The following is a 27,765-nucleotide window of genomic DNA, read 5'->3' as shown; positions in this document are numbered from 1 at the left end:
ACATAGAAAAAGGCAAAGAAAATACAGTGTGCTAGTTATTAGTGCTGTTTGCCAGCTATTTCTAGATCTCTCCTTCTGATGGTACAGGCATTGGTCACCCTGCCTGCCACCTTTGAGTGAAGTGAGGCCAGGGAGACATGTGCAGAAGCTTAAAGGGCTCACGAGCAGATTGCTGAGCTCCTGAACTGCCGTGGTGACACTCATGCTCTAGACGCTGGCAGCTCCGTGAGTCAGTGCTGAGGGAGGGTGACACCAGCGGACCCCCTGCCACTCACACTGTGCTTGTAGCACAATGAGAAATAAATCTTTGCCATTTTAGGCCAATGAGAGTTGGGGGTGTTTGTTACTGTGGCATAACCTACCTTTTCCTGAATAATACACACATAAAAATGTTAGGAAGGGTGTAGTGGCCTTGCATTAAACCACATAAAATTCATGTGGATTTATATTTGCGATCAGTGAAAAAGGTTAAGAGCTCTGCAGTGAAAGTAAGTGTGAGATCAAGTAAATACTATGAGCAAAGCGCTGGAGCAATTTGAACAGCAAGGCGAATTACAGGCTTAACGGATTACAGCCCACGTTATACGCATAGATGAGTCCCTACCGATACAAATAACATGGAATAAATAAACTGATGGGGGCAGAGCGGAGACAAACTTCCCTCAAAGAAGAACCCCAGGAGGCAGAACTCAATTGCTTACCCCCTTAAGGGTGGGCTGGACTTAATGACTGGCTCCAAAGGATCATGTATGGAAAGGGAAAAGTAATAACTTCACAGTGGAAAACTCTGCAGGCACCACGTGACCATGTGATGAGGGGTGATATCACCAGTGACGACGTCACAGGGGTGCTGTGCACCTGTTAGCGATGTGATGTGATGTGATTAGAAGGGCACTTCTCCTCTGTGGTCTTTCTTCTGAAAAATCCATAACCTCAAGCTAATTATGAGAAAAACATTAAACAAACCCAAATTGAGGCATATTCAGGAAAGTCTGAGAAATTGTCACAGAGTAGAAGAGACTAAGGAGATGTGATAGCTAAATGTCATATGGCGTCTTGGACTGGATCCAGGGTTAGTAGGAAAACTGGTGAACAAACTAAAGTCTGGGGCTTAGTTACAACTAATGTACCAATGAGTGAAAGTTTCTTAGCTTTGACGAGTGCGCCATGTTACGTAATGTAAGACGTTCACAATGGGAAACTGGCTAAGGGGTATAAGGCAATAGGGAATAAAAGTGTGAAAAGTACATATGTAAAGCGTACTCCGAAATAAAAAGTATACTGAGAAATACGATGGGATTCTCACAACCTTCCACTAAGCCCCATCATGAAAGAGGTGGGAGATGGGAGTCACTGCTCTCTCAGTTGGACACAGTCCGGCGTTTCTCCTGGGTGCAGACAACTCATTGTACGGAGTGTAATTCTCATGTTCAAAGACAAATAATTTTTGATAAATCTTGTTTCCCTAAATTGCATAAGCCCTTCATCAGACACTTAACAAAGAGAAAGTAATTGATCCTCGGAACAGTGGACAGACTGCCTGGGGCTGTGCAGAGGCAGATACAGGGTTCACAGAACCACGATGGTATCGCTCTTGATGACTAACTTAAGGGAATCTTGAGTACTGCTGACAACTCGATTTCCATTTTATACACATATTTTAAAACGTAACCTCATTTAACACAACTTCACTCTAAGCAGTCCTTTTCATCATTTTTTAAAGTTTCTAAATATTCACTAATAACTCCACAAAGGAAAAGCAGTGACTATGCTGTTTTATTTCAGTGACGCATCTAGGTTCCTTTAACATCTGACTTTCTTTGGCTGAAGAAACAAGTGACATACTCAAGTTAAACCCGGGCGATCTCTCATTCATCGAGGCTGAAGTGGAACTCGGTGTGGAGACGGGCACCCACGTGCCACATGTTCCCACTGGTCACTTCCATTGGTCACCCCATCACTGGCTGGTCACCTCTCCTCCGCTGTGGGGCTGGGGGCGTGAGGGGTTGTGCAACGTGCCATGCTGCTGGGTGGCCGTGAGCAGCAGGGGGATAGTATGTGCGAGAACCTTCTGATTTCAGTGCTGCTCCCCTCTCTCCAGCGGCGCCCCGGGCTCCCACCCACGCATAACCCTGCGGAGGCTGCACTCTGCAGCCCAGCACCTGCCTCCCTGCAGCCTTCCGCCGAGAATAAGCTCCTCCAGGACACTGTCCACCTCTGTCCCCAAGGGCCTGGCAAAAGGAGGCAGCAGTAAAAGTTTGAGATGCTGACATGAAGCTCACAGACCCTCCTCGCTCCTCTGAGCCAAGTTCTCTGCGGCTGGTCTCTCTCTGCCCCAAGTGAAACACGCCACGTGGGCAGGACCAACAGGACCCAACAGGGTCTGCTGACAGCACTTCTGGTCTGTGAAGCACCAGGGCCAGGGGCTGGGCAGGTCTGCTCTCGTTACCGCTGCCACAGCTCAACCGTCTGAAATTCGGAATTTTCCTTGTTGCCAAACATTCAACAGACAGATTACCCCCAGTTCCCATCATGCCTCCTCACACAGGCCAGCACGTCTGGCTTTCATGTAAGTTCTCAGTGGGACCAGGCTTGGGGTCCATGATAAACAATGAGAGACACGAATGCTTTCTCTGTTTGCTGCAAAGCCATGCACGATATCTACACGTGCACCCACAAAATGCTGGCAGCCCGTGATGGAGAAGGTACGCGGTCATGGTGGAGGGGTTTTTGGGGATATCTACTTGATGACACAGGCCAGGAAATGCTTTTCTCCAAGTGCCCAGATGATGGCACTTTTCTCTGCTGTGGAGACGTAGCCCCTGGATTCTTAATAAATGTCAAGCAAAGCAGAGTAATAATCATATTTCCAGCAATAATGACAAACAATGGGCCCAGATTGGTGAGGAGGGACCAGACCACCACAGCGCAATTCAGCTCTTGTTAAATTCACTCGCAGATTAATTTCTAAGATGAGCGGTGGTTTCTAATTTGTCTTTCTTGAACTGTGATGTTTTGATTAAATTCTATCATGATGAGTACATGGAGAATACTACTGAAAAAGCCACTTTGGTGCAGCCAGGGAAAAGCTTCACAACTGCAAGTACAGGGCCTCTCCGGAGCCGCCTCGCGTGTGGCTCGTCTCTGCACTGGGCTCAGGGGCCTCCGTTAGGCTCTGACAGATGGGCAGTGTTGCCACACCGCCTTCCCTAGCTCAGCCCAGGCTCGCTGGCTCTGTCACCTGTCACCTGTCCTCACGGGTGAGGCTGATAGAGGCACATATGTCCTCAGGCAGGGAGGGCAGAAGTGTAGGAATTAGACCTGTAGGAAGGGGTCTGGGTGAGAGATAAGTGTGAGGATCTATCCCAAGGGTCGGAAATCCATGAAACATCTTCCCCTAAACACGTATTGATACTTGAGGTGCTTTTATGGACAAAATTGTGTTCTCCAAAACACAGGTGTTGAGGCCTAATCCTAACGCCTCAAATGTGATGGCGGTGCTGGGAGACGGGGCTTTTAGAGAGGTGGTTCAGCTAAATAAGGCTCGTGGAATGGGCCCTAACCCAGTCTGTGGTGTCTTCCTAAGAGGAAGACGAGAGACCAGGGATGCTGGTGGACAGAGCGCTGCCCACAGCCAAGGAGAGGCCTCCGGGACAGCAGACCTGCCGCCCCCGGATCTCGGGCTGCAGCCGCCAGAGCCGTGAGAATAAACATCTGCGGGGACGCCCCACCTGCGGGACCGTGTGACAGCAGCTCAAGCTAATACAGCCTCTTTCACTCTAAGGAGTGCCTGGCACGGAGGCCATGGACACAGACCGGCATTTCAGAGAGAAACGGGACTGGAGTTTACAGGGAGAACTCCTTCTTCAGGCTTCATGGAGAGAGAAAAGGCCACTTTGGCCAAGACGGCCTGTCACCACCCGCCACCAGGGCAGACCCCTTGCCCCCCTCTCAGGACAGTGCTGGCAGCAATCTGGGTCCACACGAGGAGTTTCGGAGGGCCACCGCCACAGCCCGCCCGCAGGGTGCGGCACACACCTGTGCACCATGGTGCTCGCGGGCCACCCCAGGACTTGTCAGCAGGTCCCATGGTTGGGCTTCCTGTGGGTCACAGGCACCTAATAAACACCAACCCTCCCTCTCCCTAGCTGCGATCTCACAGATGAGCCACTGAGTGTGAAAAGAGGCCTGATTTTTTTCTTTACAGTCTTTTTTCAGCCAACAGTTCCCAGCACCTGCTCCAGCCCAGGCCCTGTGCTCGCCCTAAGGCCTTGAAGGTGATCAGGGCATGCATTTTGCCCTCCAGGAACTTAAAACTCTACCCAGAGAGATAAACAAGAAAATCATGCTCCCATGGCAGGGCCAGGCGCTGTGGCCGCACATGGTCATGGCCAGGCCGGACAGGGCCTGGCCAGCTGTCAGAGGGGCAGCGCTGTCAACGCATGGGAGGATGCCCAGGGACCATGGGCAGTGCTCTCAACACACAGAACCATGTAGATGCGTGACTGCAGGTCTTCATAGACCGAGGCTTATGATCTTAATTCCCCAAGAACTGGCTCTCTCCTTCTATTACTCTTGCTCCTGACCTCATTTCTCCCCAAGTGTCCTCATCTAAAGGTACATCCATCCCCTGGGGAGTGAGTTAGATAGAAATAAACACATGGCATCGGGAGAAACTGGGTATGATACCTCAGTAACGCTGAGCCACAGGGAGAGGGCCACCACTAGCCCTGTCCCACCAACCTTCCCTCACACCCTCCTGCTCCTCTGAGCCTCAGCTCCAACTCCTCCGAGGGGCCTGCAGGCCTGCTCTCAGCTGGCGCCTCTTGACCCTCAGACCGTGGTCACACTGTAACTGTCACCTGCCTGGAAGGTGCCCCTGGCAGGCCAGGGATTGAGGCTTTTCTTGTCTGTTTCCCCTGCTCTTCACCCCCGGGCCTGGGATGTGGCGGGGAATCAGTGAATGGGGGCAGACAGCTGAAGGAGAGACCGTTCCGGGCCGAAATGAGCGTTCATAGATGAAGGAGCAGCGCGTAAATACAGATGCGGATGGAGGCGTAGACTGGGGGTATTCTCTGGTCTCCTGGAGAGCCTGGAGCATGCCTGGCAACTGGCCCCGGCCCTCCTGCTGGACCACTCAGGCTCTGCACTCCAGCCGGAGGAACCCCAAACACACACACTCGTTCCCACCTCGAGCCTCGAGACTAGCTGGGGCCTTGCCAGGGGCTCTCACCCCAGATGTTGGGCGGCTCCTCTTCCCCCTCAGTTTCACTCCACCTCCTTGGAGAAGTTCCTGTGACCTGTCAACTGACGACAATCACGAGGCAGACCCAGCACCTCACTGATGTCCTTCAGATCATGTCACGCCAATACTTCCTCAACTGTTCCCTTTGCTTACACTGTTTCCCCAGAGAGCAGGTGCCTCATCGGGAGCCCCATCCGTACAGCAGGTCCAAGGGCCAGAGCCACGCCAGCCACAACCAACCTGACACATGCTCGTCTCATTGCACTTCTGTTGCTCAAGGACTACGGCCACTCCCTCGCCACTCCCAGTTACACAAGAAAATGAACCAGCAGCCAAGGACCCCGGCCTCCGCTGGGGTCAGCCAGGACGGGGCCTCACTTCCTCTGCTGTCCCGCTCTCCCCTACACACTCAGTCTCTCCTCCCAGGACAAGGAGCCAAGTTTTCACACACACACACCCATCAACAACAGCAAAGGGAGGAAAACTTCAGAACTTTCTGTTCTGAGACTTTGAAAGAATTTTTTAATTAACCGAAATTGTTTCTCATAATAGCTGGGTCCCAGGGCGAGCACACTGTGCTCACGTGGCAGGCGCCTGGCGGCCAAGCTCAGCGGGGCCTCGTGGGCTGTGAATGGCAGCAACGCCTCGGGAGGCCCCAGACGGCTTCTCCACTCCATGGCCATCTGCCGTCTTATTAGTTATGTAGTTGGCAAAGCTTCCGCCTGTGAACTCTAAAGCATTTTTGCATTGATGAATATGTTCAAGTTTTAAGTCAAATTTAGAGAAATAAAAAATGTGTTTCCCCATCCATAAGTCACTCACATATATAGATATATAGATATACATATATACATATATATATTTATTTAAATTTTAAAGCATTTCTAGGGACAATGGTACCTTCCTCTAATCACAATGTTAGTTTTTGGAATGCAGGTATACCTCACATTAGGAAACTCAACATACAAAAATCTGAAGCTCAAAAGAGATTCCTAGATATAATTAAACTTTAAAGGACTATGTTTAGTTTTCAAAAGGATTCAATCCAAGGTTAATCTGTTTTAATTTACAAAATGTTGATCTCTATTTGTTTTTTTAGAACTCCATCTACTGTGATTCTCTTTGGATGTCCTCTAACTCAGGAGATAAATAACCAGGCCACCAGGACCCCTGAAACAAAGACTGTGTGTTATTACTCATTTCTATGGTCTTATCAAGAAATGCTGTGTCTGGCCAATATTCATGTGTTGTTGGATTGCATATGATACAGTATTTCTGCACATTAAAATACTGTGGGTTGAAATGCAGTCGGGAACCTTAGGTTACTTTGAAATATATGGCATATAAACACAGCCTGATTTGGTAATAAAATAAAATATTATAGGATAGAGAAGAAAGAAAATCAGTAAATAACCAGCAGAAGGAGGTGAGAAGATCCTGCTAACCTTTTCAGACCAGACATTTCTGTTGGGTAATCTTTAGAGAAGGAACTAAGCATCAATCTTGAGGGACTCTGCAGAACACAATTTAGATTCAGGTGTCTTTCAGGGGGCAGCGAGAGTGCACGGCCTTACGACGGAATGTTGCACTGATGAGTAGAACACACATAACTCAGTGCCTGTTCTCTTGGAGGGGATTCAAGCCATCATTTTGCTGCCAAAAGAAAAATGACTTTAACCTAATGTTTGTGATGCCAAATGCCCAAAGGAGTGCTCAAAGAGGTGGCTTTGAGCTGCTTTCAGGTAGCAGAGCCCATGGTCTTATGGAGCTTGAGTGGGGCACGGTGGGGGAGCCGTGCCTCAGTGCCAGTTACGGGTGAGGAAGTGTGTGACCAGCAGGAGGCAAAGCTAAAGCCACCCATGGATGGAGCGAGTTCATTCAGTACTGATTACTCATTCACTGTGTGGACTTTGCAATATTGTAAGTTATGAAATAGTAGACCATGTTTTAAGATAGGTTTTAAAAGTAAACTGTTGAGAGGAAAATTCTGGTACGGAAAGTTCTGTCAGCTCCCTAAGGCAGGTGCTTGCTACCTGGTAGAAGGTCACTATCCTGATCTCAGCAGCAGGATCCCTGGGTCAGGTCAAGCTGTCTGCTAACTAGCCACTGTCCTATGCATGCATTAGGAAAAGAAGCCCCTCTGAGACAAATGGGAGCAAGGTGCCCCTCTTCCGGTGGATACAGATCACACTATAGCTCACCACTTGCAAGTAGAGCTCAGATAGAAGTCAGGAGCCACCCCATAAACTGCCCATCTCCATGTGGGGCCCTGTGCTGGTCAGTTTCCTCTACACGATGCCACTGCTCCCTGCAACCCAGGGCCTCACAACCACCCCCAGTCACTGTGCAAAGATGCCCGCCCCTGCCCAGCCCAGGAGAGCAGCCTCTCTCTGCTTGGATTGTGGGGATGTCTGTCTGCACCCACAGTGATGAGCAGTTAGTGGGTCAGTGGGCTCTACACATGGTCAAGCCTTGACACTGATCATTCAAGGGCACAAGGGACTCTCTCTCTTAGGCTGTTGTACTCTCTCTGCCTCTATCTGAAATCTTGTTCACATAAAACTGATGGGCCTGGATCTGGCACCACCTAAACCTAGTCCTGGAAAAATCTTCCAAGAAGAGGTTGAGGAGGTTCAAGGTCATGAATGGAGCCTGTTCTCCTTCCTACAGAAGATGGCAAAGGGGGTGTTGCAACCACTGAGCCTCACAACAAACGGGGCTCTAGTGGAAGATGGGTGCCCCAGGGTTCAGGAGGACTGACGACAGAATGGAGACTCCAGAGCTCTGGGCATGGTGGCCTCTATCCTGCAAGCCTCCTGTCCAGCAAATGCGACGTTTCCGGGAGGACTCTAACCTGATGAGGCTGCTGTGCTTAGCTCATGACATGCTCATTCCAGTCAGAGAATTTCATCAGAAACAAGGGCCGCCCTGAAAAAGCGGAAAGTGTGAACCTGCACCAAGGATGCTGGACCAGAGTCTGATCTTTGCAGTTTCTCTCTCCTCTGCCAACTGCTCTCAGAGAGTCACTGACCACGTTCCCCAAAGATGCATTAAAAGATGTGTTAAAAGATTTGCCCTAAAGTCCTTTAAAGGGTAAACACACTAGAGAATTTAAATTACAGAAAGTTTTCAGAAAAAAAAGTCAGTTGTGATATTTTTAACACAAAGGACACAAACATAAACGACCCTATTGAATAAGATGATTAAATAAGAACAAAAGCACAGGAGCAAATACATCAGCTGAGCACCCCGGGTCACGCTGCGCTGTGACCTCACCTCGCAGGGATGCTGCACCAAAGAGCAGGTGGAAACGTTAATATGCACCCCAATAGCAAAATGGCCCCTTCTCTTGAAGAAAAACAAAAGCGATATTGCTCTGAGCAGTTTTGAAATGAGTTATCTGTCTCAAAACGTCCCCTGTGCATATCCTCACATGCTAATTTACATTTTAATTACTTCCTAAGAAATCAAAAGCATTTGTTGACAGTAGAACATAATGTCAACTTCACAGTGCACTGTTGGTGGATGCTTAATGAACTTAATTAGATAATTAGTGATGTTAATTATGCTTCTATTATGAAGATAAAGATGTCTCACGAAAGATGCACTTGGTGAAGAAGCATCAGTAGAGGAATCAGTGTCTGCTTTGTTCGTTCACTTCTGTTTTCAAACGCCTGCGACGGGCACTGGGGTGGGCCAGTAATATTCATACTTCCTCAAAGTGGGAAAAGAGCCTCGTCGCCCCCTGTGGTGTCCCTGTTATTCTGAGCTCTAACACCCTGCTGGCCACGCTGCTCTTCCAGCCCTTGACGTGGCTGTCGGGACCTATCCACCGCATCCTGCTAAGGTGTCTGGTTCCTCGTTCAGAGGAGCCCCTTCCCACGCACTTCTCACTTCTCATTGGCTCGAGGGGTGGGTTCTAACAGCACGTGTCTTGCAGAATGGTGTGTGTGTGTGTGTGTGTGTGTGTGTGTGTGAGAGAGAGAGAGAGAGAGAGAGAGGGAGAGAGAGAGAGAGAGAGAGAGAGAGAGGGAGAGAGAGACCACGGGAAGACAGGGAACGGGGGAGAAGGCCCTGGTTGGGTGCCCAGGCCACCAGAAGAAAACCTGAAGAGCTACTTCGCCCCTCCCACTGCCCACCTGTCTGCATGTCCGTGACCCCACAGCACGGGGTCCCCACCTCCACCCCGGACGCCACATTGCGAGGGAAGGTCAGTTCTGGGTGCGGTGTGGGAGCGCAGCCGCCTGCAGGGCCGAAGGCTAAGATACTCGCTACCAGACTTTCCTCTCAGTTCAAGTGAAAAGGGAAACTTCAGAGGTGTAAAAAATGAAACTATTGGGCTTAATAATTTTTCTTTCTTGACCCCAAATCCCACCACATCCGAAGCGCATTGAAGTTCTTTCCGGAAACGGTCCACGTCCAGACACACCCCGGGGAGCTCGGAGGTCAGGCTGAGCAGCGGCGCGATTTGCAGGGTCAGTTATCTCAGGAAAAGCATTAAGTGAAAGTAAGTCATTTGCAGCCTTGCCCACCACAATTAAGGAAACCATCATCACGTCCGTTTGCAAAGTCCTTTTAAAATCCTACTTTCATTTGTGGGCAAGTAGCTTTATTTGTCCAACAGATCATTTTACCTGCTCCTGTTTAATTACTCGCTCACAAGACTTTTCCCACCACCGAACACAACAGCATTTTCAACCCGCACAGCTCTGTGACTTCTCACAGAGTCGTGACTTCCGTTCGAAGGTCGCTCTTCTCTTTTCTACAGATTTTCATGGGTCTCTCCAGCCCACTCCTTTGCTGGTGCCGGCAGCCGGCCTCTCTCGGTCCTCCAGCCCCTTCAGGTTCAGAAGCCCTGATGCATCTGAACCCCCAAGTGTAGGCCTCCTGCCCGAAACAGCTGGTAAAGGCTGTTCATCTCAGGCGGTTCTTTCTCTCTGGCCCACTAACATTGTGTTGGATTCACTAAGAAAATATTCCACATGACGACCTTCTGAATTTCAGATTCTTAAAATTTCCTACAATCTCTGAAAGATCTTTGACTTCAACCCTTTTGCAGACCTTCCCTGGGAATTCTGACTTCTGATTTCTCAGATGTTTTCTTGTTTCCTCAGCTGTGACCCTGGGCTCTGCTGCTCACGTCCCTCCCCTGCGTCTCCGAGCCCCGTTCTCTCTCCACAGCCTCTCCCCAGGCTCGGCTCTCCTGAGTCCTGAGTCTTCCCAGCTGACCGCACACTGACACTTCCACCCCCAGTGCCCTTCACCCAGCAAGCGCTGAACCTGTGCCCCTCACCCACTGAAACTGTGTCCCTCACCCACCAAACATGTGTCCCTCACCCACTAAACACTGAACCTCTGCCCCTCACCCACTGAAACTGTGTCCCTCACCCACCAAACATGTGTCTCTCACCCACTGAACCCTGAACCTGTGCCCTTTACCCACTGAACCTGTGCCCTTCACCCACTGAACCTGTGCCCTTCACCCACTGAGCCCTGAACCTGTGCCCTTTACCCACTGAGCCCTGAACCTCTGCCCCTCACCCACTGAGCCCTGAACCTCTGCCCCTCACTCACTGAACCCTGGACCTGTGCTCTTCACCCACTGAACCCTGAACCTGTGCCCTTCACCCACTGAACCTGTGCCCCTCACCCACTGAATCTTGCTTTTCACCCACTGAAAGCCGAAGTGCCAAAGCACTGAACCCAAAGGCTCCTGGCCCCATCAGACCTTAGCCTCCACCTGAAAGGGGCAGGAGTTTCTGTGAGGCTCCCAAGTCTCCGGCCTCAGCGAGACAATCACTCAGAAGCAGGAGACAGACCTACTGTGTGCAGAGAGGAAAGTGGGTAGTAGGGAGATGAAACAAGCCTGGTAATGAGTGAAAATTTTGGAAGCGATGGATAGATATATGGGGATTCGCTTTATTATTTTCTCTACTTCTGTATATGTTTGCATTTTTAAACAATGGTTTTTAAAAGAGATAATGGGTGAAGGGCTCAGAGGGGATGGTCAAAAAATGGTATTTCCCGTGCCAGGGACCTGAGCCAGGACTGCTCTTAACACAGCTGTCATCCAGGTCCTGGTCTCGGCCAGCGTCTCTGCCGGGGACATGCTGTTCGCAGGCCGAGGCGGGAGACATGAGCCTGTGGACGCATTCGGGAAAGTGCCAATGGCCGGTCCAGTCACCCTGCCCACACAGGTGTCCGGGCTCTGAGATCTTCAAGGTCCCCATATGTGGGCACCGCTGCTCTTACAGGTGTCTGGGTGGGCAGGGGGCTCGCCCACAGGGTAGCCTTTAGAGGACTCCAGGGGGCCTTGGAGCAAATGCCTAGTGCAGGGCAGACAGAGAATTCCAACACAAAGCCTGTTTCCTGTATTTTAGTAACTGCAGCGTGTCACCCTCTGGCTTTGGTGCCTTCCCATCCACGGCGGTTGCTTCTCATAGGGCCCTGGCTTCCCCACACGGGCCATTTCAGCCTCACAAACAGCACTGCAAGCTTGCTCAGCTATCTCCAAAAGCCACGAAACATGCAGGACACAGGGCCCGGCCCTGCTCCACAGGGTGTGCTCCTGATAAGCCCCCCAATTTGCTACAGTGGGGCCTCCAGGCCCCTGCTTGAGACAATGTATAGCTGATCCCAGGAGGAAAGTGGGCTGAAATCTGACTCCCACTTGGCCAGATAAGACATAGGTCAGGCAGCTGAGCCCACCCACGGGCCCCACTGCACCCTACCTTCCTCCTCTGGCTTGTTCCTCCCAGTCTGCAGAGCCAATAGACCATCCAAGTCACACACCCCTGTGCCTGGACACCCCCCTTCCCACGGCTTGCTCCCTTGTCTTGCGCATTCTCAGGCCTGTTCTTTAACTTCCACAGCTGACCACTGCCGCTGCTGCCCCATTGTCTTCCCCTGAATGACGCTATAGTCCCCAACCGGCTCCGCCCTCAGGCTCCCCGACCTCTGATCTCGCCTGTAATACAGAACCCCCACCTAGAGGCCACGCTCCCCAACCCCTGACCCCATACCACCTACCATGCCCCCGACCTCCCCTCTGCTCTGCCCAGGCTCAGCAGCCGCTCCTCCTCTCAGCCCCTTCCATCCGGTCCCCATGTCCAGTATACTCATTTCTATTTGCTAATGCTTAAAAAAAATTATATTTTGGAATAAGTTTAGATTTAGAGAAAAGTTCTAAAGATAGGACAGAGAGTTCTTGTCAGCCCCTTACTTGGTTTCCCAGAGGGTAATGTCATTTTGACTGACACCATTGCCAAGGTCTGCTTGTCAAAACTAAGAAAGGCTCAACATTGGTTGGTGATGTTTATCCAACTTGTTTTTAAACTAAAAGTCGGGAACTGAACAGCGAGCGGAGTCACGAGCACTGCTGTGGAGAGGAGTGCCCTCTGCATCTCTCCACACGGCAGGGAAGGAGGTGGCGGCTCCCGGACACCCTGAGTTGGCCTTTGGTGGCCGAGGGAGCCCAAGATCCCAACCTCTGTCCAACAGGCCAGTGCCACAGCCTGTGCCCTGGTAGAGACCACAGCTTCACAACAGGGTCCCAGGGGGACTGGGAAGGCGTCCCGGGAAGAAAACAAGAAGCGGCATCTATCACACCAGCCTTGCCTCGAGGCCCAGCTGCCAGGGAGGAAACGATTTCTCCTGGAAGTGGAGCGAGGCGGAGGAAGTGGCTCGTGCACAGCACGTCTGGCCCAGGACCAGTTTCTCAGTGCCGCGGCGCTGTCAGCTGCTGACATGATAAGGGATAGCACCAAATGAGTAATGTTTCCTCCAAACCAACTCCTTTAATTACAAGCCTCTTCTTTCCAGAACAGACAGAGGCGGCAGAAACCCCAATTTCATGCACTGTGCCTGAGTAATGTCTCCGTGCTGCTTGTTCCAGATGGCGACCCCCTCGCTGGAGGGACTAATGATATGGGCGTATTTAGGGAAAAACCAATAACGGAGTCTTTAACCTTCAACAACAAAAAGCGTGTTGTACAAAATGTTCCTTGGGATACATTAGAAAATATCAATTACATTGCTCACTGAGGTGTAATCAGCTGTAATAATCAAAATTAATTTTTAAAAATAATTAAACAGACCCCAGGGCAAATAGTTGATGCTCTTACCCTGTGACATCATGGTGTACATATGTACCTGAGAAGTGTGCCTTCTGTCAGCGGCAAAGGCATGGCAAGGATGCGTGACAAGTGCGGGGCCTGGGGCTGGTGAGTGTCACCCCAGCCAAAGGATGGCAGCTCCACGCGGTTCCCTGCACTTCCCTTAAGAACCTCTGAGTAACAGGCACTGTGCCCAGCCAGGCTGAGGTACTGGCATAGGATGCTGCTAAGCAAAGATGCAGTTCACTTTGAAAATTAAAACATAATCCACTTTGTTTCAAAAATAATTTGGCTTTAAAAGCCCACAGGTTATAAGCTGTAGAAAGGATAAACAAATCAGGTTTAAGAATAAACAAAGGAGCTCAGACAGGAAGGAAGAAGCGGGGTGTGTGTGTGTGTGTGTGTGTGCACATGCACATGTGTGTGTGCGTGTACGTGTGTTTTGCAGAAGTTTATCCCACCAGGTATGTGCAGTTTTACAAGAGTTGGGCCCTTCTCATCCCCCCAAGCTTCTGAGTGCCCCGATCAAAGAGGAAACTGTCACAGAGACAGAAGTCCCGCTGTTCACCAGCTGCTGTGGAAACATGCAGCTCTTCCCGGGAATGACAGCTGAGGGTGATGTCCCCTTTGGCCGTCCCCTCCACTCCAGTCCAGCCACCGAGCCTTTGCTGCCTCAGGACCCCCAGCGCTCGCCTGCCTCGCTGCCTTTCCTGGGGGCCTCTCGGCCCGGCCGCTCTCTCCCGGACAGTAACGAGGCGGTGTCCGTCCTGTCTCTGCTCCCACGCCTCCCCCAGGGAGGGCAGCTGACCACCTCATCTGAACAGCCCGGCAACTCTCGTCACCTCTCCCACTTCCCTGCTCTATTTTTCCTCATTGCAATCAGCACCCCCAACATTTATGAATTTATTTATCTGTTTACTGTCGATCTTCAGCCCCTAAAAAGCAGCCGCCACTAAAGCAGAGGCAAAGTTAGTTTCTCTCTTCTGTAACATCAGTGCTGAGAGAGGACACAGAGTCAGCACTTAAGGAATACTTGTTGAGTAAATGAATGAATGAGACCTCAGCTGATGTAGAAACATCTTCAACAGCCTTCACAAAAGGACAAAGCCATTTCAAATATCCTCTTTGCAGACCTCTCAGGGAGTGAAGAGAACAGTGCCAGGCCGTTTGTGCACCTTCCCGGCCCCAAACACTGCAGCCTATTCCAGCTTCTCTCAGATGAACTGGTTTCTCAACCCATCTCCCCAGGACTCAGAGGCAGCTGAGGGGAGCCAATGACAGTGGCCTGGGAGGGAGCGTGGCACTGGCAAGAGGCAGCTTCAATAGCCTGCAAGGGTCCCCATAAAATGCATGCCCATGCCCAGTATCCCAGCCATCCCACCCCTCGTTCCAAGCCAGACAGGCCTGACTTGGGCAAGGAGTAGGAGCTCCAGGGTAGAGTTGAGAGGAGAGGGGATGGATCCCTCCTGCCACACAGGCACTGGCCCAGAGCAAGTGCCCAGGCACAAGCAGGGAAGCTCAGCCTCCAGGGCTCTGTGCAGCGATGCCCGGTGTGGAATGCTGTTGCCCCAGTGGAGAAAGCTGTACAGGAAAGTGGAATTTTGTAAACTATCTTCTCTTCCTAAGCACTTGCAGTTTCCAAGAGTTCCCTCACATTCTGGCATAAACAGAGCCCATTCTTGTTGTGTGTCCAGGAACCAAGGCTCTGAGAGGTAACGAAATGACCTGAGGTCATGCCGGGCAGCACCTGCACTCTGCAGCCTCCTGGCTGTGAAGCCCCTGACTTTTGTTTAGATTCAGTTTCCACATCTATATAATGGAGCTTATAACAGCTGCAAGATGCAGCTGATAGAAAATCTAAGTAAGTTATTCACTCACTCAGTCGGCCAGAAAGTTTGTCATCAAACTTACTGAGCAGTGTCTTTCACAAGCCAAAGAGCTCGGACACAGACCAGCCTAGTTCTGACACCAGGAGGCCCGCAGCCCCTAAGCTCATTTCCCGGCTTCCCTTCTGTGTTCAGGCTCCTTCTCCCTGTGTCCCGAAGCCTCTTGTTTTGGAAGCCTCTTGTTTCAGAAGCCTCTTGTTTCGGATGCTTAGAACAAGGAAACTTTCCTCTCTTATCCCCAGAATCTGATGACAGTGCCTCTCCCCATTAGTCACCGACCCCAGTGGGCACATGGGGACAGCAGGGCCCAGACTCTAAGCAGGTGGCATTTGGAGTCAAGCTCACTTTCCAAAGTTAAATAGGCAGAGAGCTCAAATTGTGTGATGTGTCTATCACCCATCTATTCTTCCTCTCTGCGGAGCTCTTTCCCACAGGCGCCCACGGTTATTTGTCCCATTGTGGAGGTGAAGAGAGAGACTCAGAGAAGTTAAGGAATTGCCCAGTCTCCCGACCCTGAGGCCATGTCCATTCAATAATCAGCCTGCCTCTGAAGATCGGTCAGTGACCCCAGAGTTAGAATATGTGACAGATTGTGTTTTCCAAGAAGAGCCTGCACGCTCCTGCAGCACTCTGCCTCACCAGGAGTAGCGCACATCCTGCCCTTGACCCTGGTAGAGCTCTGTGCCTCTCTCAGCCAAAGGAACCCCGCAGAGTGAGGCATAGCTTCCGAAGAGAGGTCATGGGTCATAGAAGGCTCTCTCTCTCTCTCTCTCCTTCTCCTTCCTATGAAAATTAGTCCTTGAGGCTCGGCACCAGGCTGTAAGGAAGTCCAGGACACTTACACAGGTGTCCCGACCAAGTCGCCATTAAGGTATCAGATTAAAGTCAGCAGCACCCACCAGATGAGTGAGTACAAGCCCTCCAATGACTCTAGAAAAGGCGCAGGCATCTTGGAGTAGAGACAACCCCCAAACCCACTATGCTCCAAATTACAAAAAATTCATTGTTGGAGCCACTGAGTCTTAGGATCATTTGTTAAGCAGCTTTAGAGAAATGAATTAGAAACCCCAAAGTCTCAGTTAGAAGCTCAGTTAGTTAAGAGCTTCTAACACCACATCTCCCAATAACAGCACAAACATTTCTGGCCCCCTCTGCTGAGCCCACACACCCAGCTCCTACGAGCTATGGGCTAGTGCTCTGAGTACATCCGACTCAAAAGGAGGGTGGGTCAAGGATCTGTTTGGTTTTAGTGTTGTGAGGAACACCTGCTCAAGGGAAGCCCATATTGTCTTGCAGTTAAAGCTATCCTAAGGCCTGGCTCCCTGGCCTGGGAAGCCACATGCATACCCTTCAAAGCTCAGAAGAACAAGGAATTAGATGTATCTAGTGACAAAGAGAGAGGGGATGTGGCTCATGGCATTTGAAGAAAATGCCTGATGCTTCTCCAAGGACAAGGGGTCTAGGCTCACCTCTGTCTTGCACTCGGGGTCCTTGGTCTGCCGCCCAGGGATCAGCTTCATGGCTGAGGACAAGCTTTCACTCCACGAAGTGACTTTGCTGTGGTGTCCGACATTCGAACGACTGGCCAGAGATTTTTTCTCAGATGCTGGGGACAGGGAAGCAAAGACTGTCAGGAGGAATTGAGAGGAGAACACACACTCTTTCTACAGCTGGCTGGGCTTTCCAATGGCCAGCCAGGGGCTTGCGCCCAGCATGCCTGCCTCCAGTAAGGGAAACAGCCCAGGCTTCACGCTCATGGGGCCGTCTTCTGGCGAAGAAATGCAAGATGGGTTTCTGGCTCTCCCGACCCGGCTTAGACCTGGCTCCACAGCTCACTGACTTTGGGCAAGTTAGTTAAAGTCCCTAAGCCTCAGTGTTCTCATCCTGTAAAATGGGAATAATAGTATCTCACCTCCTTGTAGTGTCATAGAGAGTAAATAAGATTATGTATTTAAAACAGGCCATGAAATATAGAAAGTTTGCAAAATATGGTTGCTGGCTAAAAGAGAGCCATTTGTTAGCTGTAAGGTCCATCTCACCGTTTAGTCCACTCCGTGTACATGGGCACACATGTCCTGTTTAGGTGAACTTTTCTCTGAAATGCAATCTGACACTTTAACCTCAAATGGCACATGTGTGTAGATACATACTTGCCAAGGCTAATTTGGGAAGCCAATGACAAAGGGGTGCTGGACCACTGAGTAGTCTGGGACAATATGCATGGAATAGCCAGCTCTTAGATGACTGTGAACTTGGTGATGCTAGAAGACTTGAAACACGAATATGAGCTATAATTTGACAGCAATAACCTCTTCAAAAACAAAATTAAAACATCATCCCCACAGCTGCACTGACTAATATGGGGGTAAAATGTTGAGTCATTGATAGAATGCAAGGGACACTAATATCTTTGGGATGAAGACTTGCACTTGGAACATGAAGAAACTGGGGCTCCTGGTCACTGCATAACTTGGTAGGGGAGCATCAGGGCAGGACCGAGGCTCCACGCGGCAGAGCCGAAGATGAGCTCTGACATGGTGGCCCTTCATTCTCAGAGGTTTCTAGGGTCCACGTGCTCGGCTGGCACCTCTGGCCTTCCTGTCACCTAAGATGCAAAGCAGCATCTATTCTCTGTGAGCAAAGGTTCATGAGGTTTCAGTGATGTAAGTCCCACCCAGAGGAACAAGGGAGAAGGTCTGGTGAAGAGGCTTTGGGCCCGAGGGGAACCCTGGGAAGGCCCCGGAGCCAAGCGGACAGACCTAGGTAATGCTGCCAGGCCTTAAGCATCAACTCCTCCCACAGCGGGGTGACTTCTTCCATCTTCACTTCTCTCTCCGCAGGTTTCACGGAGAGATCAATCTTGAAGGTGTCCTCCAGTTCCTGCCGCCTCTGTGCCACGAGCTGCTGCCAGAGGGTGTGCACGGCCTTCTGGACGCTGTGCTGGGCTGCGGGAAGAGCAGGGCGTCACCAGCCGGCCGGGGCTCCGAGCCGAGCACTGAGCGCCGGGGGCAGCGCCTGGCTGCTTTCATCTGCGTCCTTTCTGGACGTCACCCTAGCTCTGCAGTCTGCCCACGTCTATGAGACCTGGCTTTTCCCTGCTTCTAATTCCCCACCACCAAGTCCTACCGGCCCCTCACGTCCAGAGCTGGGAATCATGATGGATGAGTTTAGGGAACTTCTTCCTCTCACCTCCCAATTCTGTTAGGTACCAAACAGAGGGATACCTGTGGGAGCTCTATGTAACCAAATAGCTTTCCCCTGAAAGCTCCTTCCAACCTATCTTTTCTATTAGCCCCTCAGGGGAATGGATGCCAAAACTAAGACTGTTCCCATGGGACCAGGACCCAAGCCAGTCCTATTCCCTGGCACTGGCTCAAGCTTCCCACCAGCCACCCCTCTCTGTGCCCTGTATTTGTCCATACATAGACAAATCTACCAAGCCACTCTGCCTGCTAAACCCCACGACTATAATCCCATGACAGTGCCTAAATGCCCTCTGAGCTTCCCACTGGGTGCCCCTCTGGCACCAGCCTCTACAGTTTGTGTTTTCAGTCTATGGGGATGAACATTGCTCAGTCCACTCTACCAACCAAGTCCCCAAATGCAAATGTTCATGTTGTAATTAGCACTGTAAGAGTAAAATGTCAATTCACAAGATTTTTGAGCACTGGCTTTGGGTACCTATCTGACCAGAAAATATTACAAAATATCACATGTAAGTGGCAGCAAAGCAGAGTGGTGGAGGAAGGTCTGCTGAGGCCTCCAGGACTGAAAAGGATCATCTCTCAAACATGTGGAACTAAATGCTATTTATTCTTTTACAACCTGTCATTCCCTTTAACTTGACTTGATATTAGCAAATCCAAAAATGACCTCCATTAAGCTAAATATTTCATAAAAAATGAGTTTATTTACTCTGTTCCCATCTAGTGAAGAAAGCTGAGGAGACAGCTAATATGATGGCTTAAACTGGGATGCATGCCAGTTGCTATATCTAGTGTTTCAAAGGACAATTCGAGATCAACCGAGATGTGAGATCAACTGACAATGAGGCACTCTCGTTCTTAGTCTAACCAAGTCCCACAGAGCTCTCTCCATCCATCCATCCATCCATCCATCCATCCATCCATCCATCCATCCAACCCATTCCATTTTTAACATGCAAAACTCACTCCAGTTTCATCCCCTATCAGGTTACCTGGCCGTGCTACTACATCATTCTGGGACTTTCTAGGGCTTCTTCCGGCCTTTGAGTATCTCCTTAGTAGTATGCGAGTCCTCATCTTGGGAAAGATGCGCTGAGGAATCCCAGGCATCATCACTGCCCACCTCCCCCCAGGGAGACAGCACATGAAACGTACCATCACTCAGACTTGGCAAGTCGTCCGCTCTCTTTTCTCTCACTTCTTCATTTGAGGTAAGAAACACTTGATGATAAGGAGTCATTCTGGGCTTGGGTTCCAATCCGAATCCTTCTGGATAACTAGCAGATGAGAGATTTTTCACTATAAAATCCGGTTTCCTTGGGGTTACGCCATTGATTTTTATTACAAGTAATCATCCTCCAAACACAGTACATATCAATATGGAAACAGAATCTAATCAAGTTCAAGCAAACAGCTTAGGACAGTTTCCATGACAGATATCATACAACAGCATTCCGGAGAATAGGAAAAACACCAATTTTTTGTTCTTGCCTTATTAAAGCCACCCCATGCTCCCAGCAGAACCCCCTGAACCCTCTCCTCTCTTGTTTCCCCATCACTAGAATTGGTCATTTCTTTTTGCAGATACCCAAAGCACTGAATTCTGCCTTTGTCTGGCTCTGACCTCATCCTGCTGGGAATGGGGCCAGGGCCAGCACCACGGGCCTGTGACCTGTGCAGTGTGACATGATCCACACTCAGAAAGGACCCATGCTTGGACTCCTCTGTTACCATCCTGAAGTTCATAGTAATTTTTAAACAAGGGGCCCTCATTTGCACTTCTCCGGGACCCTGCACGTCCCGGAGTTGGTTCTAAGTGGGATGTAGTGGTTTACATACTAGGATCCCATGAACCGTGTGCTCCAGGGCCCCTGCTCATGGTAATATCCATGTTCCCTCTTCTTCAGGCCCCTCAGCCCACCAAGCAGAATATATACTCAGTACATGTTTGCAGATTGAACCGAAAACGACAAACAAGAAAATGAAAAAAATACAGCATATGACAATGTCCATTCTTGAAATTTTTAGAATGAAAGTCCCTTTGGATTTTGGAATCCATTTTGCTAAACAGAGGGACCTGATGAGGGTGGAACTCCAAGCACGGAGACCAGCTGGCATTTTCTCCGTCACCTATGCCTTCAGTGTGGGCAGGACCCGATTCTTAAAGTACAGAAAAGAAAGACCTCCCATTAAATCCAGACACTGAAAGCGGGTTCTTTTATTTCAAACAAATGAAAAGGCAGGTGTCTCCTCCGGGCCAGGAGGTATGACTATCTCCCAGTGCTTCCCAGAGAGTAACTGTTCTTTAATGTTCAATAGTCGTCTCAACAGGATTTGGGGAATTTTTTCCCCCAGTAAGCAAATATAATTTGTACTGTGATAAAAACAATCCAGAAAAAGAGTAAAATGTAATATCGCATGGTCCTCTCTTCCTCCAGACTCAGCATGGCTCCGTGGACAGTGTGACACCAGGCACTGGTGACACCCGATGTACACAGACTGCCACACACAGAGAGAAACACATGCACAGAGAAATTGAACATGCTTTCCAAGTTGGGACTCCAAGAAAAGGGTTTAAATGAGATTACGTTTTTGTTATTAGTACTTCTTACACCAGCGTACTTACAGATGTTATTTTATATCATGACATATATAGACATATATATAGACATATATAGACATATATATATGTCTATATATTTGTTTCTGTAAGCAAAATTATTCCTGGTTTGCATAATACAATTTATTTTACATGTTTTTCCATTCTATGGCTGTATTGATCAAATGTCAATATTTCTGAAATTGCCTGCATCATAAAATCAAAGTGCATATTTAATGTTGGAGTTTTCCACCCCCAAAATTAAATCCATGAAGAATCTTACAACCTGAGAATTGTGGAAATAGGGTAAATAATTATTTTAGGATGATTCTAGATGCTCAGTCATATGGACAGGTTTGAGGAAGACCTGCCATATCATCAAACACTGTACTTAATTTGCACGTCCAGTAAACACAGGGTTCTGTCACTTATATTGACCTCACTCTGGTGTCCCTCTGAAGGTTTCTTTTCTGCACTGACCACTGGTAGCACAAAACCAGATGCGTGGGCAGCTCTTACCTCCTGTCACTGAGCAGGAACAGACAGTGCATGAGGCACAGCAGGAAGCTGGAGTTGGAGTTGTAGGTGGCAAAGACAATGTCCCAGTGCTCCTGTAGGAAGTCCAGGATGCTGAGGAGGCTGAGGCACTCGGAGAGGGACTGCTGGGGCTTGGAGAGGCAGAAAAGTATGGCTTTATTTAAGCTGCTGTATAAAGCGCTGATGACATTGTCCCTTTGTGAGGAGGCATTCTCGATGACCTATGTCATAAAACAAACACACACGCAGACAGACTTATGAGCACATTACGATTTTAGGTACTGGCCCAGTTAACTGTGAAAACAATACAATCTCAGTCTTTTCTGTATTTCAAAAATTGGCGTGACCTAAAGTTTAAATAGGACACTTTTCTCTATCTCTGAGCTTCTGTTTAAGTGAATGATCAATAAAGGCAATTAAAGTTGTTGGATTTACCAAAAATTGGTGTAAAACATTTTAAATTTTACCACAGTCATATTATGGAAAATAGACAGGGGGCCAGAGTTTTCTGAGATATAGGTAAGATGGTGGACCTTCAGTGTATAAGGACATATTATTAATATTGTCTAATTTAAAAAGTTACTAACTGTATTAGTATCATGTATAGAGTGTTCACAGTATTCCAGGTATCATGCTAAGCATTTTTGCATGGAAGTCCATACATTGCCCTGTTTAAGCCTCCCAACAGCATGATGCAGTCGGCGCTGAGCTTATTCTACTCCACTTTTTATTATTATTATGCTTTGTAATCCTCACTCAAGGGTATATTTTTATTGATTTTATTTTAGAAAGAGAGGAAGGAGGGGGGAGGGGGGAGAGTGGGGGAGAGGGGGGAGGGGAAGAGGGGAAGAGAGGGGGAGAGAGAAATGGAGGGAGAAAGGGAGAGGGAGAGAGGGAGAGGAAGAGAGAGGCAGAGGGGAAGAGAGGGGGAGAGAGAGATGGCGGGGGAGACGGAGAGGGGGAGAGGGAGAGGGAAAGAGAGGGAGAGGGGGAGAGGGGAAGAGAGGGGGAGAGAGAGATGGAGGGAGAGAGAGAGGGGGAGAGAACATCAAACAGCTGCCTCCCGCCCGCACCCCGACCAGGGATGGAACCCACAACCTTTCGGTGTGCAGGACAATGCTCCAACCACCCGAGCCACCAGGCCAGAGGAGATCATCCCACTTTAGAGATAAGGAGACTGAGGGTAAAGGGGCTAACTGGTCAGCAAGGGTGGAACCCACACCAGGCCCCTGGGCCATGCTCTTAACCACCGTATCACCAAAAGGAGATGAGTCTGGAGAAGTTCAGCATATGAAGCTCTTATGGGGAAGGCAGAAGGTCCTGATTTGTAGCCTTAACACTAATCAGCCTAGCCATTTATTTGGCTTCATCAAAAAAATCCATAGAACAAAAATTACGTGCAACATTTTCCAGTCTGTTAGAAAGGTCCTTTATTAGTTATAGATTGTGCTCTTGGAATTTTATGGGTACTGCAAGTATTTAGCCTAATGAAGTTAGTTCCATTTAAATCTACTGTAATTTGGGATTCATGCTTTTATCATAGTCTCCTCCTGCTCCTCAGATCGGTCACGTCTTTCAAACTGAGGTTAAGAGTCCATGAGGGTCACAGCAGGACAGAAGGGTCCAAACGAGAGTCCAGCCCAGCAGGCACCCTCTTCAGTATTAGCTCTGAGTATTTGCTCGGACCACTTAATGCTTGTGTCTCCTCCCAAACTTCATATGTTGAAACTACTCCCCAGTGCGATGGTGTTAGGAGGTGGGGTCTTTGGGAAGTGATTAGCCATGAGGGTAGAGACCTCAGGATGGGATTCCTACAGGGACAGGGAGAGGCCAGGGAGAGACTTTCCCCCTCCCTCCATCATATGAGGGCACAATAAGATGGCCACATGCACCAGGAAGAGGGCCCTCGGCAGACACCAGATCTGCTGCGCCTTGATCTTGGACTTCTCAGCCTCTAGCACCGTGAGGAAGCGCCATTTGCCATCGAGCCACCTAGCCTGTGGGAGGGTTGCAGCAGCCGAATGAAGCTGGGAGCTCAGCAGCTCCTTTCGTTCTCAACACAGCTTCCCAAGAATCTGATTTTAACCTTCTCAGAGCTGACAAGAGAGAGTTCTCTTTGGAGTTTTTCTTGAAAAAGGCTCTGAATACATTCTTTTCAGGCTGGCCTGGAGCTGCGTATCAGCCAGGCTGACTGCCACCCTAGGAGCTGTCCTGGAGTCTACAGGTAACCCCACAGGCAGAGGGGCGCTTGGAGTGCCGATGTCACTAGCCCTGTGAGGCATGAAGAAGGACAGTGGCTCTCCTGGGTTCTGCTGCAGAGGACACGCCAAGAGCTGCTGGCAGGAGGTGCTGGAGGCAGAGCTCAGATGAGTCAGGGAAAGCGCTTTCTGACAATCGCAGGTGTCCCACCGGCTGGGGCCACCTTGTACCAGAGTGAGCTCCTTGCACAGGGGGGTTCAAGGAAAGAGCGAATGGCCAGTTGACAGAAAGGTTTCCGGAATGAAATGGGAGAGAGGGACCAAGAAATAGTGCAACTCTCGGATTTTGAGATGGTACAAGTCTGTGTGTGTACAATAGAGAATCTGCACACATGTACACACACTTACACTGACAGTGTATCTACAGGCGTGTATTTGTATGTATGGGGCGGTGGGTCTATCTGGAGAGAGCACATGGAAGAGCAATAGGCCTGGGTAAAAATAGACTTGGGCCTCGATTTCAGGAAGGCCCAAAGACGACAAATGGAGGTGAGCACTAAAGAAGAAAACGAAATAGGTCCTTTGGAGATAAAGACATTTTGGGCCCTTTCTCTGTTGATGAAGACTAACAATTAAGATGAAACCAACAATCACAATAAAAACCCAAAGGAGGTGTGTAGAGTCTGGAAGGGGACAGAACTCAGATGCCGCCGGCACAGGGGACCATGGCTCCTGACCACTGAGATGGATCTCAGGTGGCCTGAGGTGAGAGCCTGCAGGGCCCTCAACAGCCACCAGGTATTGCCTGGGCACAAAGGTGCCCCTCCTTCCTCCCACCCATCCCAGATCCTCCTCCGGGAAGGGCAGCAGGCCCCTGTGGACCCCCTGTGAGCAGCATGTCGGCCAGCAGTTTCCATGCCTCCATGCGCAGCCCTGGGTTCTTACCAGCACGATGTGCTCTGTGATGAAGAGCAGGATGTGTCTGGGGTCTGCTGAGAACATCCCACTGTACAGCTTCTCTACCAGCTTCTGGGTGAAGTAGGAGATGTTCGTGAGTGAAGGAGCAGCAGCAGCTTCTGCATTTGGCTGAGGCTCTTTACTGCCTAAGGTGGGGTGAGGAGACAGGCTGAGTTTGAGAAATAATCAGAGTCTGAATGCCTTCTTTCCACAATAGCCTCTAATCCCTCTTGGTAACCAACTACATCCCACTCACCTCCGTATGCCCCCTTGTAGCCCTCTGTATACCCCAGCGCTCTGAAGATGGGGTCTTATACACAGGTGTCCAATGAGGACTCATTTATTCAAAATAAATTGGCCTTGAACTATCTAGTCAGTGATATGAACCAAGTGGAGAGGAAGCAAGTGCGGGGTCATTTGGAAGGAGGGTGGAGGGAAATTTAGGCATCAGGCAACAGGAAGACTGTGGTGGTGACCTCGGGCCCTACCGCTATGTTGGGCAGGGGATAAAGCTCTCCTGCGGATCCTTTATCCTTGCCACCAACACGACGTGGACGCTGCGATCCCAGCTAACCCTAATAACAGCCCTCGGAGTCATCCAGGATTGCTGTCTCACTCACAGGCTCAGGCACCTGTCCAGAGCCACACCACGTGCAGTGACAGAGCCAAGATCAGAACTGGGACTCCCAAGCTCACACTTTCCACCCCTCTACTCCACCGCACTTCAGATACTCCCCAAGAAAAACCAGTATGTCAGGTTCCTGTGTTGTGGGGCAAGGAGGAGTCCATAAGATAGGCTAGGTCACTAAGGATTTCATGGCTCAGAAACCACAGGAAGGACTTGGTTTGATCTCGCTGGCGAGGTAAGGCTGCCCGGGAACTAAGTCTTCTGAATGGAGCATCAGTCTGAAGTTCTTAGGGGCAATGGCAGCGTCTCCATTGGGTTCGTTTGTTTGGGAAATATTTGCTGTGCCCAGGCTTAGCTGCAGAAGATAAGATGCTGAGCAGGAGTGCTGAATTCCAGCTGGCACCTCGGCTTCCCTGGGGGAAAGAGGGCCCAGTTCCACTGGAAGTGGAGACCCGGGCTAGCTCACAGGGCGGAAGGACTTTCTGTCTCCAAGCGGCCCAGTGACGGCAGAGGTGTCATGGGGAGAAGCAAGCACGCCCTCCCGGGGCCTGCAGGCAGGGCCTGTGAGCTCTTACTGCAGATTTGCAGAGAGCACCCTCCCGTGGTTCCTAGCGCGTCCTGTAGCACGAGGACCAGGCCTCCTCCAGGAGCCTGGGGTCAGCAGTGGGAGGAACATGCTGGCTTTCCTGCTCAGCTGTCAGCAGCTTCCTGTCATAGCAGTGAGGAGCAAGTCACCCCACTCACCTCTGAGCATCGACGTGTCACCTCCACTCATTACGTGAAATATTTCCATGGTGGAGAGCAAGACCTCAGACTGGAAGTCTCGCTTCTGTTGACTGGTGGCATTGTCTGGAGAAGCCTGGAATCACACCCGGAACTCAGACAATAGCCACATAGTCACCATGGCCACTCAGTGCCCACCAGGTCCCCTTGCTTGGCCTGGATACTAATACCATAACTGCTGGGATTGTGGGCTGCCAACAGCTCACAACTACCCCTTCTCCAAGGCATTGCCTCCTGCTGACCAAGTCTCATCTAGGAGGTGATGTCTACTTCCTGGGGTGAGAAGGCAAGTTGGGGTGGTCCACAGACAATGACCACCTGGCAGATGCCTCAAGGTGGGGCCAACTCTGGGGTGCAGATAGCACACCAGCGCTCCCACACCAGGCTGTGGCTGAGACCATTTCCTGGCTAGCTTCCCCCTCGGCCTCCTTGCATCTCTTCTCAAACTCCCCTAAGAGCACAGCCCCTAATAAGTTACTTCTACACAATCCCTGTGTCAGGCTCTGCTTCTAGAAACCTGGCTAAGACCTGCCCTCCATCTGTTCCCTTGCTGCTGGTATGCCCCTGCTCTGCCAGGACCTGCAGTTCCTGGAGTGCTCCCCCCCACCACATCACTGAAGTCCCAGGAGACCAGCCCTCAGGTCTCCCTGCACAGAGCCACCCTCGCGGTGCCAGTGCCCTCCCACAGCACGCGGCCCATCAGGCTCCTGTGCACTCACCTCCAGCAGCACCTCCAGAGGCAGCCACTGCTTGGGGCTGGAAGCTGCAAGCAAGAGCTCCCTCAAGAGCAGCTTCATGAACGCCCTTAGCTGTTTCCGTGTGGGATGTGACTTGGCAGGTGCCTGTAGTCCCTCCACAATGCTGTTGTCTTCAGCCTCGGCCCCAGGACCACTGACATTCTGGGAGGACTCAGCCGTGACCCCCTCAAAGACAGGAGAACCCAGTGTGAGTGGCCCACAATGCGTCAAAGTGCTGTCCTACCTTCCCCTGAGGTACGTGGGTGAGATTCCAATCAAACCCACTAACATGTAAGGAAATTGAGGATCCGCAAAAGTAAGTGACTTGCCCAGAATCTCGTAGCTCATAGGGTGCCTGCTCTGGTCCCTGAACCCAAGAGAGGCAGAAGTGGTGGGGAGAAGCTGAGCATGGAGCAGGAGTGGCCTGCAGGGCTCAGCAGAGAGGCCTGGAATGTGTCCTGGGCAAGTTGTCTCCTCCTTAGAGCCACAGTTCTCAGCAGGCAAATGGAGATACTAAAAGGACGTCACAGAGATGTGTGAGCTCAAATGAAAGAATGGTTCATGCCACTGTGCCTGATCCTGGCACATGGTCACAGAGCTGGTTCTCACCTCTGGAGGCCCTCATATCTCCTGCCCGCCAGGCTTTGTAATGGTGACAGGTAGGACCCTACTGTGGAAAGAGGCCGTAGGGCTTCAGCAGGTCCTGGCCTTGAAGTCCCTGAAGTACCTCGGCCTTCTCAGTCCCATTAACACAGGGAGGTAATGAGACGGGTGTCATTAACCCAGCTACGCCCAGAAATACAGAGATGCTAGGAGGCCGAATGACATGCCCAAGGATACACAGCCAGGGACGCCTAGCTCCCAGTCGGTGACAT

The 27,765-nt window shown here is 50.3% G+C and overlaps 1 protein-coding gene across 1 annotated transcript in view; it reads right to left on the bottom strand.

Annotated features, from left to right (window-relative positions):
- The window catches only part of WDFY4 (WDFY family member 4), a 252,408-nt gene that overhangs the window by 106,475 nt on the left and 118,168 nt on the right, over window positions 1–27,765 (bottom strand). The window contains exons 33-39 of the mRNA XM_081157692.1: window positions 26,873–27,076; window positions 26,111–26,229; window positions 24,731–24,884; window positions 21,570–21,808; window positions 19,607–19,728; window positions 18,005–18,190; window positions 16,715–16,851 (exon numbers count right to left, since the gene is read on the bottom strand). Of these exons, the coding sequence (XP_081013818.1) occupies window positions 16,715–16,851; window positions 18,005–18,190; window positions 19,607–19,728; window positions 21,570–21,808; window positions 24,731–24,884; window positions 26,111–26,229; window positions 26,873–27,076 (1,161 nt within the window). The remainder of the gene's footprint in view (window positions 1–16,714; window positions 16,852–18,004; window positions 18,191–19,606; window positions 19,729–21,569; window positions 21,809–24,730; window positions 24,885–26,110; window positions 26,230–26,872; window positions 27,077–27,765) is intronic.

Source organism: Miniopterus schreibersii, assembly GCF_964146895.1.
Source record: "Miniopterus schreibersii genome assembly, chromosome: 14".
Classification (NCBI taxonomy): Eukaryota; Metazoa; Chordata; class Mammalia; order Chiroptera; family Miniopteridae; genus Miniopterus; species Miniopterus schreibersii.
This window is presented reverse-complemented; position numbering and strand designations above follow the sequence as displayed.